The following is an 18,512-nucleotide window of genomic DNA, read 5'->3' on the forward strand; positions in this document are numbered from 1 at the left end:
AGTGAGTTGGCTGGCTCCTCCAAGGCCCAGCTGCCGGCACCCCTCCCCCCGAGGCCCTTGTGTGGAAGGGAGGCTCCTGGGAGACCCAAGGCCCAGCCCCGGAAATGCTCCCCCAGTCTGCCCACCTCATCTCTGTGTCTGGCCCCGAGCAGGACAGATGGCAGGAGCTCATACGCGGCTGGAGTTCCACAACATCGAGACGGGCATCATGACGGAGCGACGCTTCATCTCCGTGGTGCCCTCCAACTTCATCGGGCACCTGAGTGGGCTGGTGTTCAACGGCCAGCCCTACATGGACCAGTGTAAGGACGGTGACATCACCTACTGCGAGCTCAACGCTCGCTTCGGCCTACGGGCCATTGTGGCCGATCCGGTCACCTTCAAGAGTCGCAGCAGCTACCTGGCACTCGCCACGCTCCAAGCCTACGCTTCCATGCACCTATTCTTCCAGTTCAAGACCACAGCCCCTGATGGGCTTCTCCTGTTCAACTCGGGCAACGGCAATGACTTCATTGTCATCGAGCTGGTCAAGGGGTGAGGTGCTGGGCCCGGCACCGCTGGCGAGGAAGGGATCCCCTTCCCCTGCTGACCACGATCCGGCCCCCAGCCGCTGGCTGAGATATCCAGTCCCCTTGAACCACAGCTCAAGGTTCAGGTCCCCAGCCACCAGCCGAGATGGAAAAGCAGCACCCCCTTCTTCCACCCTGGTGACTCCCCAGTTACGGCCTCGCCAGGATTCTCCCAGTTATAGCTGTCCTCCGTTCACTGTCTGGGCTCGGGCAGGGCCTTTCTACAGGCAGAAGGCAGGGCCCGGCCCTTGTGGCCTCTCTTGCCTGAGAGGACCCCACCCTAGAGCAGCTCTGTCCTGCCCCCGCCCCCAGAGGGCCCTGCTGTCCCCACAAACCTCTCCCCAGACCAGCTCGTCTTCTGAGGCTGTCTCAGGAGCCGGCTCCTCTGTGGCCCTCCATCCCCACGTTCTCTCCATGATGGGACTTCACACCAGAGTCCTCTTGCCATTGGGCTGGGTCCCTCCACTCTGAGGTCTCCCTCTCTATCCCTTTGTCCCGTGGTACCTGGAACCCCTTGCGAACCATAGCTCCTCCTTACCCTGCCCTCCCAGCTTTGCCCCCGCCTTGACCCAGTGTCTCCTCCCTACTGTGGGGCAGGTACATCCACTACGTGTTTGACCTGGGGAATGGCCCGTCCTTGATGAAGGGGAACTCAGACAAACCAGTCAATGACAACCAGTGGCACAACGTGGTGGTGTCCAGGGACCCAGGAAATGTGCACACGCTCAAGATTGACTCCCGCACAGTCACGCAGCACTCCAATGGCGCCCGAAACCTCGATCTCAAAGGTGGGGCCTGGGGCCTGTGGAGAAGGCCTGGCCTAACCCAGACCCCCCTCGGCCGCAGCAAGCTCTCCCCCGGCCCTGGGATCCTCTCTCTCCACTGCCACTGTGGTTTCCACCTCATTCCCATTCTCTGCTGTGTCCAGCCTGATGTTTTCTGTTCAGCTCTCCCGTGAGGCTGCCCTCAACACGGGAAGCCTGGCCACAAGATGTGCCTCGCGGGGAGCTTGGCGGCCTCGCTCTGGAGCTAGGAGTAGGCAGCCCAGGGCTGCTGAAGGCCTCTTGGGCCTCCAAGCCGGAGAAGCCTGCCTTGGCTGAGGGCTGGAAAGAGAATGGGGAGCTCAGCGTCCCGGCAGGTGCCTCCCCCGGGTGGGCTGGGAGGGGGCAGTTGATAAGGGGAGGAGGGAGTAACAGTTGTGGGCTCCCTGTCTGCTGCCCTACTTTGGGCATTGGCTGGGCTGACTCGGGGGGTTCTTTTGGACCCAGGCTTCCCTGTAGGGTCTGTGTCACACCAGGGTCACGCGTTCCCCAGGGTCTCTGGGGAAGCTCTCGAAGTCACCAACGCCTGCCCTCAGAATGGGTGCTTGAGAGAGGAGGGAAGGAGCCTAAAGCCCGGGCATTGGACCAAGAGTGAAGATGAGCCCTGCAGCTTCTCCAGAGCCCACTGGGGCAGCATGAGCTGCCTCCTCCACTGGCCCCAGGCAGGCCTCAGCCCCATGGGGACCTCTGCGTGTCAGTGTGACTCAGACTGTCTGGACTTGGGGAGGGTCCTCAGAGACCCTCTTGAATTCACCCCCCTCTTGGAGAGGAGAAAGTGGGAGCTTCAGAGGCCAGTGAGCCGGAGGCAGGGTTGGAGCTAGAAGCTGGGTCTGGTGCGGGCAGAGTGCTGTCAGTCCCCCCAGCTCCCAGAAGGGGGCAGTGTGTCACAGAGAATCGGGGCGGCAAACCCGAGGGGGGTCTGGGCTCCTCTCTGTTTCGAGGAGCCAGTGGCCAAGACTGTGTCTTGCTGAAGCTCTGTGATGGGCTGGCCAAGATTTCCAGGGAGTTGGGTGTGACGTGGCCAGGCAGCGGGGCGTGGGGTCAAGGGTCCCTGAGGAGAACTGCTTTCTGGAGTCGCTCAGAGTCCCCAGGCCCAGCCCCAGCTGTCGGGGAAAGGGAGCTGGGTTAGAGCACCCGGGAGGGAAGTGAGAGCTGGCTGGGAGAGGCCTGAAGAAGCTCTGGGAACAGGGAGAAGGGAGGGAGTGGGAGGGGCCCAGGGAGGGCCTCACGTCTCTGAAAGGCCCTGATTACAGGCCGGAACTGGAATCAGATGTGTGGGAGAGTGCATGGAACCCGTTCTTCCAGCTGCTCCCCACCGCCCCCCAAGCAAGACCGCCCTGGGCATCTGGGCTTCTCTGGGAGGGGAGCAGACAGATGGCAAAGTGGAGAAGGAAGGAGGAAGAGGTGGGGGTGGGTCGTGGGATCTCTGTATGGAAACTGGAGCCTGGGAGGGGATGCTGCAGGCTGGGAGGACTTGTCAACCAGAGGCTGGTGTCCTGGGAGGGGACCAGGGACCAGGATGCCGAGGTTTTGACCCCCCCCCCCTTTACAGGGGAGTTGTACATTGGTGGTCTGAGCAAGAACATGTTCAGCAACCTGCCCAAGCTGGTGGCCTCCCGGGATGGCTTTCAGGGCTGCCTGGCCTCCGTGGACCTCAACGGACGCCTCCCAGACCTCATCGCTGACGCCCTGCACCGCATCGGGCAGGTGGAGAGGGGCTGCGACGGTGAGTGGAGGGTGGAGGAGTTAGGGGTGACTACAGGCTGCAGGAGGGCCAAGCTGCAGGGGTGCATCGGGGCGGCTCTGGGGCAGGGGTGCAGAGGGTGAAGGGTCGTTTGCCCTTCCTGTTGCCTCTTACCCTGGTCCCTTATCATAGTTCAAGGCCCAGCCTAGCAGTCCCTGAGCACCTGTCCACTCCCCGCCCCCCATGCCCCTGTCAGGATTTGGCCCTTCCAATCTGGCAGGGTTGAGAGCAGGACCTCCTGCCTGGCTCTGAAGCTTCCACACCTCCTGGGGAGGGAAGGGGCTTGGCTGAGCGGGGGGTGTTCCTTCCTCCTGCCTCTTCCAGGCCCCAGCACCACCTGCACCGAAGAGTCCTGTGCCAACCAGGGCGTTTGCCTGCAGCAGTGGGACGGCTTCACCTGTGACTGCACCATGACTTCCTATGGAGGCCCTGTCTGCAATGACCGTGAGTGCCCGGGGAGGGGGGTTCCTGGCCCATGCCCAGCTATGGGGACTTTCTGGGAGGAGGGGGGAGTCTCCAAGACCCATGCTGCTTGCTTCCTTCTTATCCCTTCCTGCCATGAGAGCCAAGGGAGCTGCTGGCTACGGTCCACTCTGGAGTCTTTTCTTTTGGGCCCGTGCAGGATTGCTGCTGCTGAGTCCGTGGGGCGATCTGTTGACAGATGGCCTCCTCTCCTCGGTCGGAGCTGGTTGGACACTGCTCCCTTCACCTATAACCAAAGGCATCAGCCTCTGTTGCTATCCCCGTGAGATTTGGGTGATAGTCTTCCGTGTCTTATTTGTAGCTCCACATACATGCTATGGTGCAGGATAGGGGGCAGGCGTTGACCTGCACCCCCTTTCCTCTGGTGCCCTCTGAAGCGTGCAGTGGAAGTCTCTTATTTCTTGCCCAGAGTGGGCCCACTCCCAAGGGGCAGGCTCAGGAGGTTCCCGGGAGGCCAGGCCTAGCTAGCTTCCCTAGACCCCAGCTGTGCAGGTCCCTTATCCCCCCGCCCCCTGGAAAATCTCTGCAGGTTGTCCCTTGGGGCCACAAGGACACTCCTCCATGTCCTTGTCTGGTTCTTCTCCTCCCCGTCTGGGCATCTGTCTGCCAACTTGCATGTTGTTTGAGGCCCCTCCCTGGAGAGGGCAGGGTGAGCAGCCGTCTCCACTCCCTCGTGGTTGGTGGCCAGCAGCTGGTGAGAGCTTGGGGCAGGCAGTGGGGAGAGGTGACCTCCTATCTGAGGGGGGCTTTGGCGTTTCTCTTGGATGATTGGGCTGGGGCAGCAGCTGGGGAGAGGGCAGCCTTCTCAGGCATCACCTGAATGGTCTTCCTTGGAGTAGCCCTGCTGAGAGACTAGGGATGTGACAAGTCAGAGGCCTGCAGAAAGACACACACGCACACGCACACGCACACACACACACACACACACACTACGACGCAGCACTGGGCTTCTTCATTTTACAAAGATGGAAACTGAGGCCCGGAGGGGTGGGTGGATTTCTGGGGGGGTAGTTAATAGTAGATCTGGGCTAAGAACTGGGGTCGCTGCCTTTGCCTCCTTGACAGACCTTGGAGCCTTCGTCATCTGGGCCTGAGTCCTGAGTTTCTTACTGGATAAACCTGCCTGTTTGGGGGCTTGGGCTCTTGGCAGGCCTTGGTTTTTTCCTTCTCCTCTGGAAGTATGTCTAGCCCGTCTCCCTCAGCATTGTCCTGGTGCTCTCAGGCATGGCCCAGCCTTGAGAACCTCCACATCCCCCTCTTGTCTCCAGGATTTTCTCGTCTGACCTGCTGCTCTCTGTTCCTTCCAAAGCCTCCAGACGAGGGCCAGCTCAGGGACACTCGAGCCCTGGCTACTGGGGAATAAAGACAGGGCTAGGCCTCTTTCTACCCAGCTCAGTCGCTGTACACAGGAGATCTGGAGATGGTGGTAACTTTGCTTCTTAATAGTAGCAATGTCCGCTGATTGTTTAGTGTTTGGCAGCTTACAGGGCCCTTTGAATTTGTTCCTCAATGAAGACAGGGGGATGGAGACTGACCGTCCTGTTTAACTGATGAGGACCCCGAGGCCGCATGCCCTAAGTCCTAGGGTGCTGGGGGCAGAGTGCAGCTAGGCCCTAGGAGCTGCTGCCTCTGTTACCTCCTGCTGCTCATTTAGGCCCCGGGTGCTGGGGGTGCTAATAGTGGGCATTTCTTGCCTGGGGTGCAAGGGATCACGGTCAAGAAATGCTGCTGCCCATTGTCACTACTACAGCCCCACACACTGGAGCCTTCGGGAAGCCGGCATAGTGATTGGTGGGGGTTTAGGGAGTCACGCCATCTTTTAGCAAGGGTGGGAAGAGAGGCTGGAAGAGCTTTTCCAGGTTCCAGGCAGGTGGGAGGCAGGGATAATCGGGGCTGGGGAGCAGGGCACGTCTCAGGAAAAATCACCATCCCCGAGCATTGGTCTGTGTGTCTGGTGGCAGAGCCTGAGCAGAGCCATGCAGGTAAAGACAAGGTGGGTGCAGCCTGGCAGCCGGCGGGATTCTGCCTGCTGTTTCTCCAAATGCCAGCCCTGGGGGACCTTCCGAGAAGGGCAGGGTGGGAACCTGGGGCTGGGGGCTCTGCCGTTGCTCCCCAAACATACTTCCCCCTTCTCTGGGGGTTGTGTCTCCTAAGTCTCCACGGCTCAGCTATTTCTTGTTCATGCTGCCTCTCTATGGCTGGTCTTGTCGGGGCCCGATTGAGGCACAAGGCCAAGCAGGAACCTGGCCGAGAGGCCTGTTCAGTTCACTCTACCCCTGGGCACCAAGGGGCTCTGTGCCTGAAGACAGGGAGGAGAGTGGGCCTGGCCAGGGTGTCTTCAGAGGGTTGGGGTTGTCTCGTGGGGGAGAGACTGGGATGAGGAGAGGTCTGACCTTCATTCCAGACAGACTTTCCCAACTGTGGCCTCAGTTTCTCCATCTGTGACATGGGGTGTGAAGGACCTCTGTGTCCCTTTAAAGCTCATTAGTCTGCTCTGAGAAGGCAGGAGATTTAACAGGAGGGAACCCATCTCTGCCCTGAGAGAGAGGAAAGTGGAGAGAGAATGAAAAAGAGAATATGAAGTGAGAGAGGAAGGGAAGAGAGAAGGAGGGACACTCCCTGCCATGGGGCTGGGGTTCAGGACCCAGGTGCTCGGGTTCGGGACCCAGGTGCTCCCATCAGTTCTGCTCCGGGGTTCTGTCTTTCAGAGCCCACCCCTCGCAGGCAGGCAGCTCTTCACCAAGTCTGCCCCTGTCTCTTGTTTCTCAGCTTATCCTCTTGCTCTGTCCCTCTCTGCAGCCTCTATTGATCTCTCGCACACCTCTCTTCTTTTGTACCCTCTGTCTCTCCCCTCGCTCCCCAGCGTCACCCCCTCCAACTCTCTCTACTTCCCACTCACTGATATTGATTGGCCTCTAGGCGGTTTCCCTTCCTCTCCTCTCACTGCCACCGGCCCCTCCCTCCCTCCCTCGGGGACCATACATTTTCTGCCTGCTCAGAACTCTGTCAGTCTCTATTCCGGAGCCAGGGGCATAAGAATGGGACGGAGAGGGCCGGAGGACAAGGCTTTGGGGGACCCTGGCCCTGCTTCGCAGGCTGCTGTCTCTACTCTCCTCCCTCCTGAAGCCCTGTAGCACCTTGTAGCCTTCTCTTGTAGCCTTCTCTTCTGAGGAACCCCTTCTTCACTTCTGGAGGGCCTGGGGCCAAACGGGGGCCCCTGTCAGCTCACGAGGTTGGGGAGGTGGCAGTGGCAACAGAGGAGCTGTCCCGGGTGCTGACTGCATTCGGGAGCCGCTTGAAGCACGTGCGCGGCTCTTGGTGACAGTTTTTGCTCCAAGATGGAATTCAGAATGGATAAGCGGGAGCCAGCCCTCTCCTCCTTGGGCGCCCCCCATTCCCTCTCCCCTTTCTCACATCACCTCACCCTTCCTTTTGCCCTTTCTTCACCACCTCTACTCCCCACTCTACCCCACTATTTCTTTGGCTCCTTCCAGGTCCATGTCCACCTCCCTCCCTTTTCCTTTCTTTACCCTCTGGCTCTCCCCCACATAACCCCCCTTCCCTGGTCCTAACCCAACCCAGATTGATGTGGGTGCAGAGGTCACATCCAGATGAGGGAAAGGGAGCCTCTCTGCACTTACCTCTTGGGCTATGACAAGTGTTTTCCAGAGGTCCCCAAAACTCTGGGGAGGGGGCAGATTCCAGTGGAGGGGCACCTAGATTAAGTGGCTTCCTCAGCTGAACATAAGTGACCCAGGAAGGGTTTTGTCTTACGTGGGACACTCAGTGGACAGGTGTCCTCGAAACTCCGTGGAGGGAGAGGTTGAGGCTGGCGGAGGGGCAGGGGGAGTGGAGAGGAAGGATTGGAGGAGTCCAGCAGGGGTGTCCAGGGGGTAGGGGAGCATCCTTTTGGGGAGGTGGTGAGAAGACTATGCGTGTGTGACATGTCTTACTCTTGAGTACCTTTGAGGCTCTGGGTCATTGTTTTTGGAGGGTAAGCTGGGAGGAGGTGTCTGTGTGTATGTTGGCTGTTCATCGCTCGTGGCCAAACATGTATGTGTGCGCAGATGTGTGCCTCGGTCCACGTGTATACCCCGTGCCCCTCCCCCGCGCTGACTGTGAGTCCGTGTGCTAGTGTCTATGAGCACATGTATGCATGTATGTGTCTGAGCCTGTGTGTGTCTGCGCGCCCACTGGTGCCTGTATGCGCACGTGGGTGTCTCCATACCCGTCCACATCCTAGCGTGCACGTGTGTTCCGAGGGGTGCGTGCAGAGGTGGCCGTGGCCACATCTCTGCGTGCTGGACCAGAGAGCCCTATTGGGGTTCGTCCAGGTGCGGGGGAAGGGAAGGAGGAGGAAGAGAGCTGCCTCTCTTGCTAGCCTCAGTCCTGTTCAATTATTCAGCAGGGCCTCTTCTCTGGAGCGGGCGGGAGGGTGGCGCGCGCCCGGGCGCGGGGGAGGGGCGGTGCGGGGCGCGCGCAGAGGAGAGGCGAGCGCCTAGCGGGCTAGCCAGGTGCCGTGCGGCGGAGCTGCCCAGCGCCGCCCGCAGATCGGGAGCCGCTCGGGTCCCTCTGCCCTGCCCCCTCCTCCTCCCGCGCTCCCTCTCCTCTCCCCTCCCCTCTCCACTCCTCTCCTTTCCTCCCTTCCTGTCTCCCTCCCTCCCTCTCCCCTCCAGCCCTCAGCCTCTGCAGCAACACTCCGCTGCCTCCATCTCTCCGCCGGAATCTCGCAGGCTCGCGCCTTTCCTCTGCTCAGCCCCGCTCCCCTCCTCTCCTCTCCCCTCCTCTCCTGCCTTCGTTCCCCCCTCACCCGGATTTGCTTCCCTCCTCCCTTCTCCCGCCCTCCCCCCCACCCACCTCGGCCGCTCCCTCCTTTCCCCGGGCCTCCGTCGGGCGGCAGCGGCAGCAGCGGCGCGGCCGGCTCTAGTCTCCGTCGGTCTCCCGCTTCTCCCCTCCAGCCCCTCCCCCCCGGCTCGGTTTTTCCGCAGGATTTCCCCCGCTCTCCCATCCCTGCTTGGCCCCCGCGCCTCCCCTGCCTCTCCACCCGGCACCATGCCCCCTCCCCCGGGCGCTCCCCCGGGTTTCTGACGGCCCTCCTGCGCCGCTCCGACCCCGCCGGGATGCGGGCAGCCCCTTAGCTCCTCGGGATGGACCCAGGCGTCCTGGACCTTGGCGTTGCCGCTCGGCGGACCTCGGATTCCCCGGCGGGATCCAGTTGATTTCGTTGGCTCCGGACCGAGGCTTGGGCTCTGGTTTTCCTTCTCTTCACCCCCCTATCCCCCCCTCCCGGGGCTCGGCGCCGGAGGGGGGCTTCGCGGGGCTGCACAGCCCCGCGTCCCCGCCCCCGGCCATGGGGCTGTGAGGCGGCCGCCCCCGGGCCGAAATGCCCCCCGGGGGGAGCGGGCCGGGGGGGTGCCCGCGCCGCCCCCCCGCCCTGGCCGGGCCCCTGACGCCGCCGCCGCCGCCGCCGCCGCCGCTGCTGCTGCTGCTGCTGCTGCTGCTGTTGCTGGGGGCGGCCGAGGGGGCCCGGGTCTCCTCCAGCCTCAGCACCACCCACCACGTCCACCACTTCCACAGCAAGCACGGCACCGTGCCCATCGCCATCAACCGCATGCCCTTCCTCACCCGCGGCGGGCACGGTAAGTGGCGCTGCCGTGACCGGCCGCCGCCCCCCCACCCCGCGCCCCCTCCCCGGGCCTCCCGTGCGCGCGGCCCTGGCCCTGCGGGCCGCACCCCGGCTTGTGCGCGCCCGGCCCGGCGCCCTCTGCTTCGCGGGACCGCGCTCCCTCACCGGCCAGCTCCGGCTCCCATCTTCTTAGCCCCGCCCTCGCCTCTCCATCAGCCCCTTCCTCCTCGCCCTCAGCTCTGCCTCCATCACTCATCTCTTGCCTCACCTTCACCTCCTTCTCCCCGTCTGGGGTTTGTCATCACCTTCCTGTTTCCGCTCCGTCCCCTCCCCGTCTCTGTCCTTTCATCCTCTGTCCAGTTCGCCCCTACCCGGTCTCTCTCCTTCCCACCATCTCCTCCATCTCTGCCCCTTACCATCTCTCCAGCCGCCTTACCTCCACCTCTACCTCTCCCTACCTTCCCATGGCTGCTCTAGCATCTCTGTGCCTGGGTTCTTATCTGTGTCCCCCCATCTGTGCTCCCCTCTGTCCCATCTGTCATCTCTGCCTCTGACATGTGCCAGCTCTTCCTCTTTCACCTCTCCATGTCCGTTTTTTTCACCTCTGTCCCTCCAGCAACCATCCTTTCTGTCCTCCCTACTGTCCTTCCATCACCTCCCAAACAGGCGGCTCCTTCCACTGTCCCAGCCCTCTCCCAGCTTCCTTTCTCCTTTGCATGCCCCTTCTTCTCTGCTCTACCTCCACCTCTGACCCCCAGCATCTCTCACCTCTGCAGTCCAGTTGCTTAGAGATTACGTTCCCCCATCCTGGGTTCTCCATCACCTTCCAACCCAGGCTCCCTGTAATCTCCCAGTCCATCTCCCCATCACCCCTCCTCCCAGTCTCTCCCTCACCCCCATTCCAGCCTCCCTATCACCCCATCACCCCCACTCCAGGCTCCCCATCACCTCCCCGCCCAGTCTCCCCATAGCCTCTTGTGGCAGGCCTTTCTTACTTCCCACTGTCACCTCTTATCTCAGCCCCTCATAACCTTCCATCTCAAAACCTACTTCATCTTCCTTCTCAGACCTCATCACCTTCCATTTCCAACCTCTATCACTTGTTTCCGGCCTGCATCACCTCCCGTCTCAGGTTCCTCATCGCTTCATAGCTTCAACCCCAAGGTTCTCTGTATACCATTTCTGACTCTGTACCTGTCGCCTTCCATCTCTGTCCTTCCTGGTCTTGTGGCCTCTCACTTCCCATCACTGCACCCCACACCTTCTGTCTGTGCACTATCCATCACCTCCATGTCCGGCCATCTTCCCATTTCACCTCGTTTCCATGCCAGACCCCATCACTTCCCACCTCAGTCCCTCCACATTCCACCTCAGACCCCCTGTCACTTCCCATCCCAGAGGCCCCATCACCTCCCATTTTAGTCCACTCATCACTTCCCTTCCCTGTATACTGCCATCAATTTCCATAGAGGGCCCCCCAACTCTGTACCTCTCTTACTTCCTGCTTCTGCACTTACATCACCTCCCATCTCTGTACCTCCTTCGCCTCCTAGACCCGTCCCCCATCACCTCCCATCTCTGTACCTCTTTCGCCTCCTAGACCTGTCCCCCATCACCTCCCATCTCTGTACCTCCTTTGCCTCCTAGACCTGTCCCCCATCACCTCCCATCTCTGTACCTCCTTCGCCTCCTAGATCTGTGCCCCATCACCTCCCATCTCTGTACCTCCTTCACCTCCTAGACCTGTGCCCCCATCACCTCTCATCTCTATACCTCCTTTGCCTCCTAGACCTATCCCCCATCACCCCCCATCTCTGTACCTCCTTCACTTCCTAGACCTGTACCCCCATCACCTCCCATCTTGACTCCCATGGTGTCCTGACATCTCCAAGGTCCCATCACCTTTTATCTTGACTCTCCTGGGCTCTCATCACTGTACTGTCACCAGTTCTCACTCTGTACCCTTGTTGCCTCCCATTTCTGTGCTTCCATCACTTCCCATTTCTGCCCATCCATCACCTCTCATATTTTTTTTTACTCCACTTTTGTTCCTCCCTCATCTTCCACACTTATATCTTTCTCCCTTCCCAGCCATGCCTCTCAGGGCCTACCGGGTCTGCGCTCACCTCTGCCTCCCCAGTCCCGCTCCGCATCTGTCCATCCTTGCTTCCCAACCTTTGCCCCATGTCCCTTCCAATCTTTTCACCCCGTTTCTACTCTCCCCTGCTCTCCTACTTCGTCTTTAGCTCATTTTTCATGCCTCTATGCTGTCTTTGTACACTTCCCAAGAGTGGTCTCTTGCCAGCCCCCTCTCCATTGCTTTCTTCTCTCTTCCCCAGCGCAGTGTTCCTCTGCTCATCTCTGTCCCTGTCCCAGGTAGGGTCCTCTCCATGCAGCACTCTCTCTCATCTCTCTCTTCCTCCACTTTCCCAGCCTGCACCTTCTCCGACTCTTGACTCTCTTTTTCTCCCCATGAGCTGTCTGGCCCTCTGTGCCTTCCTTCTTCCTCTTCATTGCTCCTCTGGCTCCCCAGAGGCCCAGTGTTGCTCCCAAAGGGGCCCAGATAGGACATGGTCTTTCTGGGCACTGAGGTGAGACAAGGAGGGGTGAGATACAGAAGGGGAGACAGGGATATTAGGGGAGAGTGTGTGCGGGGAGGGCCAGAGGATCAGAGGTGAAAGAAGAAGGGATCGAGAGAGGAGTTGGCTCAGGGGAGGTGAGCAGATTGGAAGGAGGGGCCTTCCTTGGAGCTGAGTGGCACAGGGAGGCTCAGTGAAGGAGCTGGAGTCAGGATGCAAAGAGCTGGGAGACCAGAAGAGAAAATGGAGGAGAGAGCATGTGTGTGTGTGTGTGTGTGTGTGTGTGTGTGTGTGTGTGTATGGAATGTTGGTGTTGGTGTTGCCTCAGAGATGGCCACCCTCTTGCTGTGCAGAGGAGAAGAACAGCCCCAAGAGGGCTAATGGCTGCCCAGTACCACATGGCAGCAGAGGGGAAAAGGAGGGTGCTGCAGGACAGGGGTGGAAGGTGGTAGGAGCCTGAAGGGAGGAGCCAGAAAGGGTCAGGCAGGTGAGAGGAGGGAAGAGGGTCAAAGGGCAGCTAGAAGAGTAGGGAGGAGGCCATCTATTATGGCTGACCCCCACCTGTGCGGACCTTAGTCATGAGGAGAGGTGAAGGGAAGGCTTCTCTTGGGACCCCATGCTTGGCTAGAGGAAGAGGCCAGCTTGGGAGAGCTTTCTAGGTGGGAGGAGATCCTTCCTCTCTGCCCCAACATCTCCCTAGCAACCCCCAGTGTGAGGGAGCCTCTCCTTCTGCACTCGCTTCTCCATGTCCCTTCTCTTGGCTTCTCCCTGTATTTCTCTTTGCCTTCCTTCCCTCCTTCTCTTCACTCTTTCCTCCATTTACCTTCCATTCCTCAATCCCTCCTGTTACATAATATCCCTACAGACCTGCCAGACACCCATTGACACCCCTGCACCAGATGTCAGTCTGGGCATGGGGGGACCAGTACACCTGGCTCCTAAAAATGCCTGGAGGGGGTGACACTCTCCTGGTCCTTGACCCCGATTTTGGTTTCAGAGCCTTTCAGCCCCTCTGACCTTCATTTCTGCTACTCCCTGAAGCGGGTGGGGGAGGGGGTGGGGTCAATTCCAGCCTCAGTTCTGAGTCAGTAGCTTCCAGGGTTCTGGACTCATCACTCTAGCTTGCTTCTAAAGGGGGCTGGCATTGATCTTGATTCTGAAAGGGGGTGTGTTAACTTGGGTTTCTGACTGGATGGTTATGGCCAAGAATGGACACAAGAATTGAAGGAATATCGTTCTATCAAGAGAGCTGAGCCCAGGGATGTGGACCTGTGGAGGTGCCCCTGGGTTTTGGAGGTCCATATACAAAGAGCAGGTACGGGCTATGGGCACCCAGGACCATGGCTTTTCGGGATTGTACAGGAGTTTTAGCTTCTCAGATTCTAGGTCTACCAGAAGGTTTTTGTCATGGCTTCTGATGCTGCAGGGAGGCCGGCAGGCGGAGGGTCTGCACGTGTAGTTTTAACCACAGGGGCATCGCTTTGTGGGTGGTTTTTTTTTTTACAAGAAATGAGTTTATTGTTTGGGTCTGCGTTAGCTAACCATTATTAATGGCTGGTTGTTGTGTTTTTCTAGAATGCAGGTGTGTGGGAACTCTATGGAAGATTCTTGATCATTTAGTGTTTTACTGGGATCAGTGAATTTTGGGGTCCAGGAGGCCCAGACAATGTTGGGTGTGGACAGAAGGTGCCAGCTCTGGGCCGTTGGTGGTGGGTACCTGGGCCCGTGGCACCTTGTGTGTGGCCAGAGGCTCTCTTGCCTTGGGCTTCAGGGTTGTATGCCCCCCCTCCCCCCTGCTAGGCACTATGTAGCTCACTAGCTAGATGGGGAGGTCAAAGACAGTGGGTCTGGGCCATCCTAGAGTAACATTCCGGGCCTTGGCTTAGGCCCCTACCCCGGAGCCCTTTCTGGAAACTTTCAGAGGTTCTGGATGCCGTGTGGTGTCCTGGGCTCTTTGTCTCCGTGCCCCCAGGAGTCTGGTGGCCAGGGGCGTGGAGGACAGCTTGCAGGGGGTGGGGTGGGGGGAGAGGCGGGAGTTACCTTCATGGCCCTACCCTCCTGCCTGCCATCCACCCCCCCTTCTGGAGGGAGAAATGTCTCCCCAGGGTAATTACTGCTGCCCCAGTCCAATAAGCCATTCAACCTTGTCGGTGCAAGACGCGTGTATCTCCACCCGATTCCCCCACAGTGTAATAAACACCCTTAGGCTTTAACAGGCCTGCCCCGTGTAATAAACTGGCTGCAGGGTTAGAACAGCTGGGTAGTAAACCCCGGGGGAAGCCGGGCTGAGCAGGGCCTGGGCTGGGGACCGGGAACCCCGGGGGGGCTGGAGGGCTCGGGGCGGGGTGCCCTTTGGCCTCGGGGGCGGGGACGTGTGGCCGTCCTGTCCTGTGCCCAGCCGGCCCCTGTCCTTGCTGCCTGCCGAGCCCGTCTTTGTGTGCTCCCCGCCGTGCTGCCTCGTGTCTCCTCTCCACACTGGGTCTTTGTGTGCAGCTGGGTGTGTCATCGCCTGGGTGTGGGTGTGGGGTCTGTGGGTGCCTTCCTGGGGACGGGTCTGCTGTGGGGCCTGGGGCTTGGGTGCCGGCAGGAGGCCGCAGTGCCTGTGGGGAGTGGGGCCTGCCTGCTCCTCAGGCCCTCTCTGGGCTCAGGCAGGGTTCTCTCCAAGGCGATGTGCTGTCTGGGTTCCTGGGGTGAGGAAGTGAGGAGGAAGGGCTTCCTTTCCCTTAGACCTGGGAGGTTTGGAAGCAGGTCCCACGGACATGGGGTTTGGCGGGTCTGAGGGACCAAGAAACCCAATGAGCCCCTCCTGCGTCTGACCTGGGGGGCCCTGAAGCCCATGAGGTGAAGAGGCAGCAGCCTCTGGTCAGGGAGGCTGGGAGGGGAGCTGTGTGGAGGAAGGTCAGCAATCTCAATTCCCCCGGCCCTCCCCACACCCCAAATTGGGACTTACAGCTTGTGAGTGGAGGGGGAAGGGAGGACCCTGGGTATTATGGTTGCCATGGAAACAGCCGGTTTTCCAGAGTGCTGCAGTGTTGGGAGTGGAAAGGCTGCTCCCGGCTGAGGCCTACCCTGCTCCTGGCTGAGGCCTACCCTGCTCCTGGCTTGCAGGCCCAGCCCCTTCCGGGCAAGTGACCCGCCTGGGGTGGGGGTGTGGCTCACTGTGTACCCTACCTCCAGCCAGCTCTCCTACCTAATCCTGGGGCCCCCATCCTGAGGGTCCTGCCCTTACCACGGGACCTCCAGGGCCCCCAGGTATAAAGGATACCTGGTCTGGGGGCAGGGGGCAGGGGGCAGCGCCAAGCTCCCTCTGTCTGCCAGTTATTAGGCATCAGGGTGGTTCTTTCCCGCCTGCCCTGCCCTGCCCTGGGGCCAGGGTCATCTCTCCTCTCTGGCCAGATCTGGGGAGATGGAGGGCATTGATGACAAGTGCTCTGGAGAACAGCTCCTGCCACCCCCCCACCCCCAAGCCCTGCTGGCCTCACTGCCTCTCTGGGACCCAGGCAGCAGCCTTCCCTTCTCAGCTCTGTCCTGGGCCTGCAGGTGGTGCAGATGGCGCCTCCCTCCAAGGCCCTCGGAGTCTAGTCTCCTTCAGGGGTCTGGGAGCTTCCTGGGGTAGAGCCCTCTCATCCCTGCTGGTCCAAACTGCACTGGGGCTCCTAGTCCCTGAGGTGAGAGACGCCCCAAGGTGCTTGAGGGGCCTTAGTGTTACCAGCTGGGCTGCCCTCTTTTTTTTTTTTTTTTTAGATTTTATTTATTCATTTGAGACACAGAGATACAGAGAGAGAGAGCGCACGAGCAGTGGGAGAGGCAGAGGGAGAGGGAGAAGCAGACTCCCGGCTGAGCCAGGAGCCCGATGTGGGGCTTGATCCCAGGACCCCGGGATCATGAGCCGAGCTGAAGGCAGATGCTTAACCATCTGAGCCACCCAGGCGCCCTGGGCTGTCCTCTTGATGGAGCAAACATGGAGCAGGTTTGCGCTCCTCTGAAGTGTCTCAGGCCTCAGGCCCTCCTCTGGCCTGGCCTCCCGGGCTCCTAGCTCCCTGACCCCAGGGCTTCCCATCCTACCTGGAGGCCCCCCTTTCCTCCCAGGCTACTTCAGGCTTTTGCCCTCAGGCCCCACCTGCCTTTCTCTCTCTGGATAAGTCCTCCCCTGAACCCCCCTCCCCCCAAGAAGTGCTTTGAGAGGACTTGTTAGTGGCTAATTATTTAATTAAGCATTTTATGAATCTCATCTGCTCCATTTATGTCCTAAAAAATGCAAGATTGTTCTCTTCCTTCTCTGAAGGTCCCAGAGTACTAGTCCTCTAAGGCTTCCCAGACAAGTCTTCCTTCCCGGAAACTGGGTGACCAGCCCCCAGCCCCCACCCAGCCATCCGTCTGCCCCCCCCCCAAGGGAGCCCAGTCAGCCGCAGGAGGGAACATGGCGACTAATGGGGTTTATTTTGGGGCTGAGATCGTTAGGGACCTCACACCCGCCCCCGGCAGGCAGCCGGATGGAGGAGACTAAGAGGGGGAGGGAGGGTGGGGTGGGGGAGGGCAGGGAGAGGGAGCCTTCATCTCTGGCTCCCATTCTCCCACTTTCTCTCACCTACACCCCTCTCTGTCCCTCTCTGTCCATCTGTCTCTCTGCCTCCTTCCTCTTCTGGCTGTCAGTCTCTATTCCATACCACCACACCCCCAGCCCCAATACCTGTCTCTTCTTTGCCGGGTAAGGCTCCAGGCACCCCCTCCTTTGGGACCCAGGCAGCCCCCTAATTGGGAGTGGAAGCAAGGAGTCCTGGGCAAACTGGGACCAGGATTTCCAGGGGCTTGGGAGGGGGTGGGGGCAGGTGGTGGAAGGGTGCCAGGCTGTGGGCTATGAGTCAGAGCTGAACACAGCCCCTGTGCCTCTCGCCATCGCCTGGGGCTCCTTTCGCCTTGGTGCCTGCTCAGCTTGGCCCCACGGAAGCCCACACCTCTAATCTGTCACCTCCGCCAGCGCTGAGAGAAGTTGAGCTGGTGGGGCCCAGGCCCCCCGGGGCCCACCTGTCCTCCATACACTTCTCGATTCCCTTGCAGCCTCTCTCTGGGTTCTCTCTCAGTGTCACTCTCTGTTGCCTCTCTGTTTTGCTGTAATTAAAGCTAGAATTCTTGATGAGGCAGCTACATCTGTCTCTGCGCGTGCGCGGGCTCTCACCGGGCACCCGCCCGCCAACTGTTCCCGAGAACTGAAGGGCTGGCGGCTGCCGTCGGCATCACAGCCCAAGCCTGGTGGCCCTGTGCTCTGGTTGCAGTCCCTAGGACCTGCCAATTTCGCTCGCCTGAAGTCACATGTCCCTTTCTCCCTTCTCTTTGCAGCCGGGACCACATACATCTTTGGGAAGGGGGGAGCGCTCATCACCTACACGTGGCCCCCCAATGACCGGCCCAGCACGAGGATGGACCGCCTGGCCGTGGGCTTCAGCACGCACCAGCGGAGTGCCGTACTGGTGCGGGTGGACAGTGCCTCCGGCCTCGGAGACTACTTACAGCTGCACATCGTAAGGATCTAGGGCCCTGGCCCTTGCCCCCACCGCCCCGCCGCCCCTGGTCTTCCTACCCCAGATCTACTCAGTCTCCTCATTGCCATGGGATCAGCACCTCGAATCTTCCCTCATGTGTTCCCCAATTCCTGGAGGTCCCTCTGTGTGGCTCTGCCTCTGAGGCCCACTCCCTTCCTGTCATGCATTCCCGGAGCCACCCTAGCTGATTGGAAGCTTTCCACTCCCCACTCCCTGACTCCATCTGTGTCTTCTGACCTTCCTGAACACAGGGCCTCCTTGAGCCTTCTGGGCCTTCTTGCAGCCCATGAAGCATCCCCACATGGTGACTGGCCTGCTCACTGCTAGACCACCCAGGGCAGCCCGCTGTGTCCTGCCTGGATTCTCGCTCTGCTTCTTTTTTTTTAACTTTTTTTTTTTTTTTTTTTAAGATTTTATTTATTTGACAGAGAGAGACAGTGAGAGAGGGAACACAAGCAGGGGGAGTGGGAGAGGGAGAAGCAGGCTTCCTGCTGAGCAGGGAACCCGATGCGAGGCTCGATCCCAGGACCCTGGGACCATGACCTGAGCCAAAGGCAGATGCTTAACAACTGAGCCACCCGGGCGTCCCTATCTCGCTCTGCTTCTTCACATCTCCTGGCCCCAGTGCAGTCCGTGCCTGCTCCGCACCTTGCTTGTAGATCTGCGGCTGCCTATGCTCTGCCCTTAACCTCCGCTCCCATGACCTTTGCCCTCCCAGCAGCCCCTTTACCCTGCCTCCCCTGTACCCTCTCTGCCAAGCTCCCTCCTCTCTAACCTCTTGGCCCAGCTCCACATCCCCACCTGGACCTCCTGGCCCACTTGGCTCTGCCCTTTTTTGCCCATCTCCCCGCCTCAACCTCTGCCACTTTCTAGTGCCTCCCTCTGGGCATCCTGCCAGACCTGCCCCTATCTGCCCTACCCGCCCTACCCCTGCCCCCCTACACTTCATAACCCCCTTCCACGCTACCTGCCATATCCACCGTTATTGCATATCCCCCTGCCCAGCATACCCCCCACCCACCATACCCCCTTACCTGCCATAAACCCCTCCCGCCATACCCCCTACCTGCCATACCCCCCTACCTGCCATACCCCCCTATCTGCCATAAACCCCTACCTGCCATACCCCCTACCCGCCATACTTCCCACC

The 18,512-nt window shown here is 60.1% G+C and overlaps 2 protein-coding genes across 27 annotated transcripts in view; both read left to right on the forward strand.

Moving 5' to 3' along the window:
• RASGRP2 (RAS guanyl releasing protein 2) overlaps nt 1-18,512 on the forward strand; it is a 361,639-nt gene that overhangs the window by 79,803 nt on the left and 263,324 nt on the right. The window lies entirely within an intron of this gene.
• Nucleotides 1-18,512, forward strand: part of NRXN2 (neurexin 2) — a 97,768-nt gene that overhangs the window by 51,840 nt on the left and 27,416 nt on the right. For 15 of the 19 annotated variants that reach the window (XM_081797853.1, XM_081797859.1, XM_081797857.1 and 12 more), the window contains 5 exons: nt 153-534; nt 1,167-1,357; nt 2,943-3,116; nt 3,459-3,578; nt 17,160-17,341. In XM_081797853.1, the coding sequence (XP_081653979.1) occupies nt 153-534; nt 1,167-1,357; nt 2,943-3,116; nt 3,459-3,578; nt 17,160-17,341 (1,049 nt within the window). Of the gene's footprint in view, nt 1-152; nt 535-1,166; nt 1,358-2,942; nt 3,117-3,458; nt 3,579-8,992; nt 9,257-17,159; nt 17,342-18,512 lie in introns of those variants that run through there. The other 4 variants (XM_081797868.1, XM_081797870.1, XM_081797869.1 and 1 more) reach the window with 1 other exon arrangement.

The sequence above is a fragment of the Leptonychotes weddellii genome, chromosome 11 (assembly GCF_054177405.1).
Source record: "Leptonychotes weddellii isolate Sample4059 chromosome 11, ASM5417740v2, whole genome shotgun sequence".
Classification (NCBI taxonomy): Eukaryota; Metazoa; Chordata; class Mammalia; order Carnivora; family Phocidae; genus Leptonychotes; species Leptonychotes weddellii.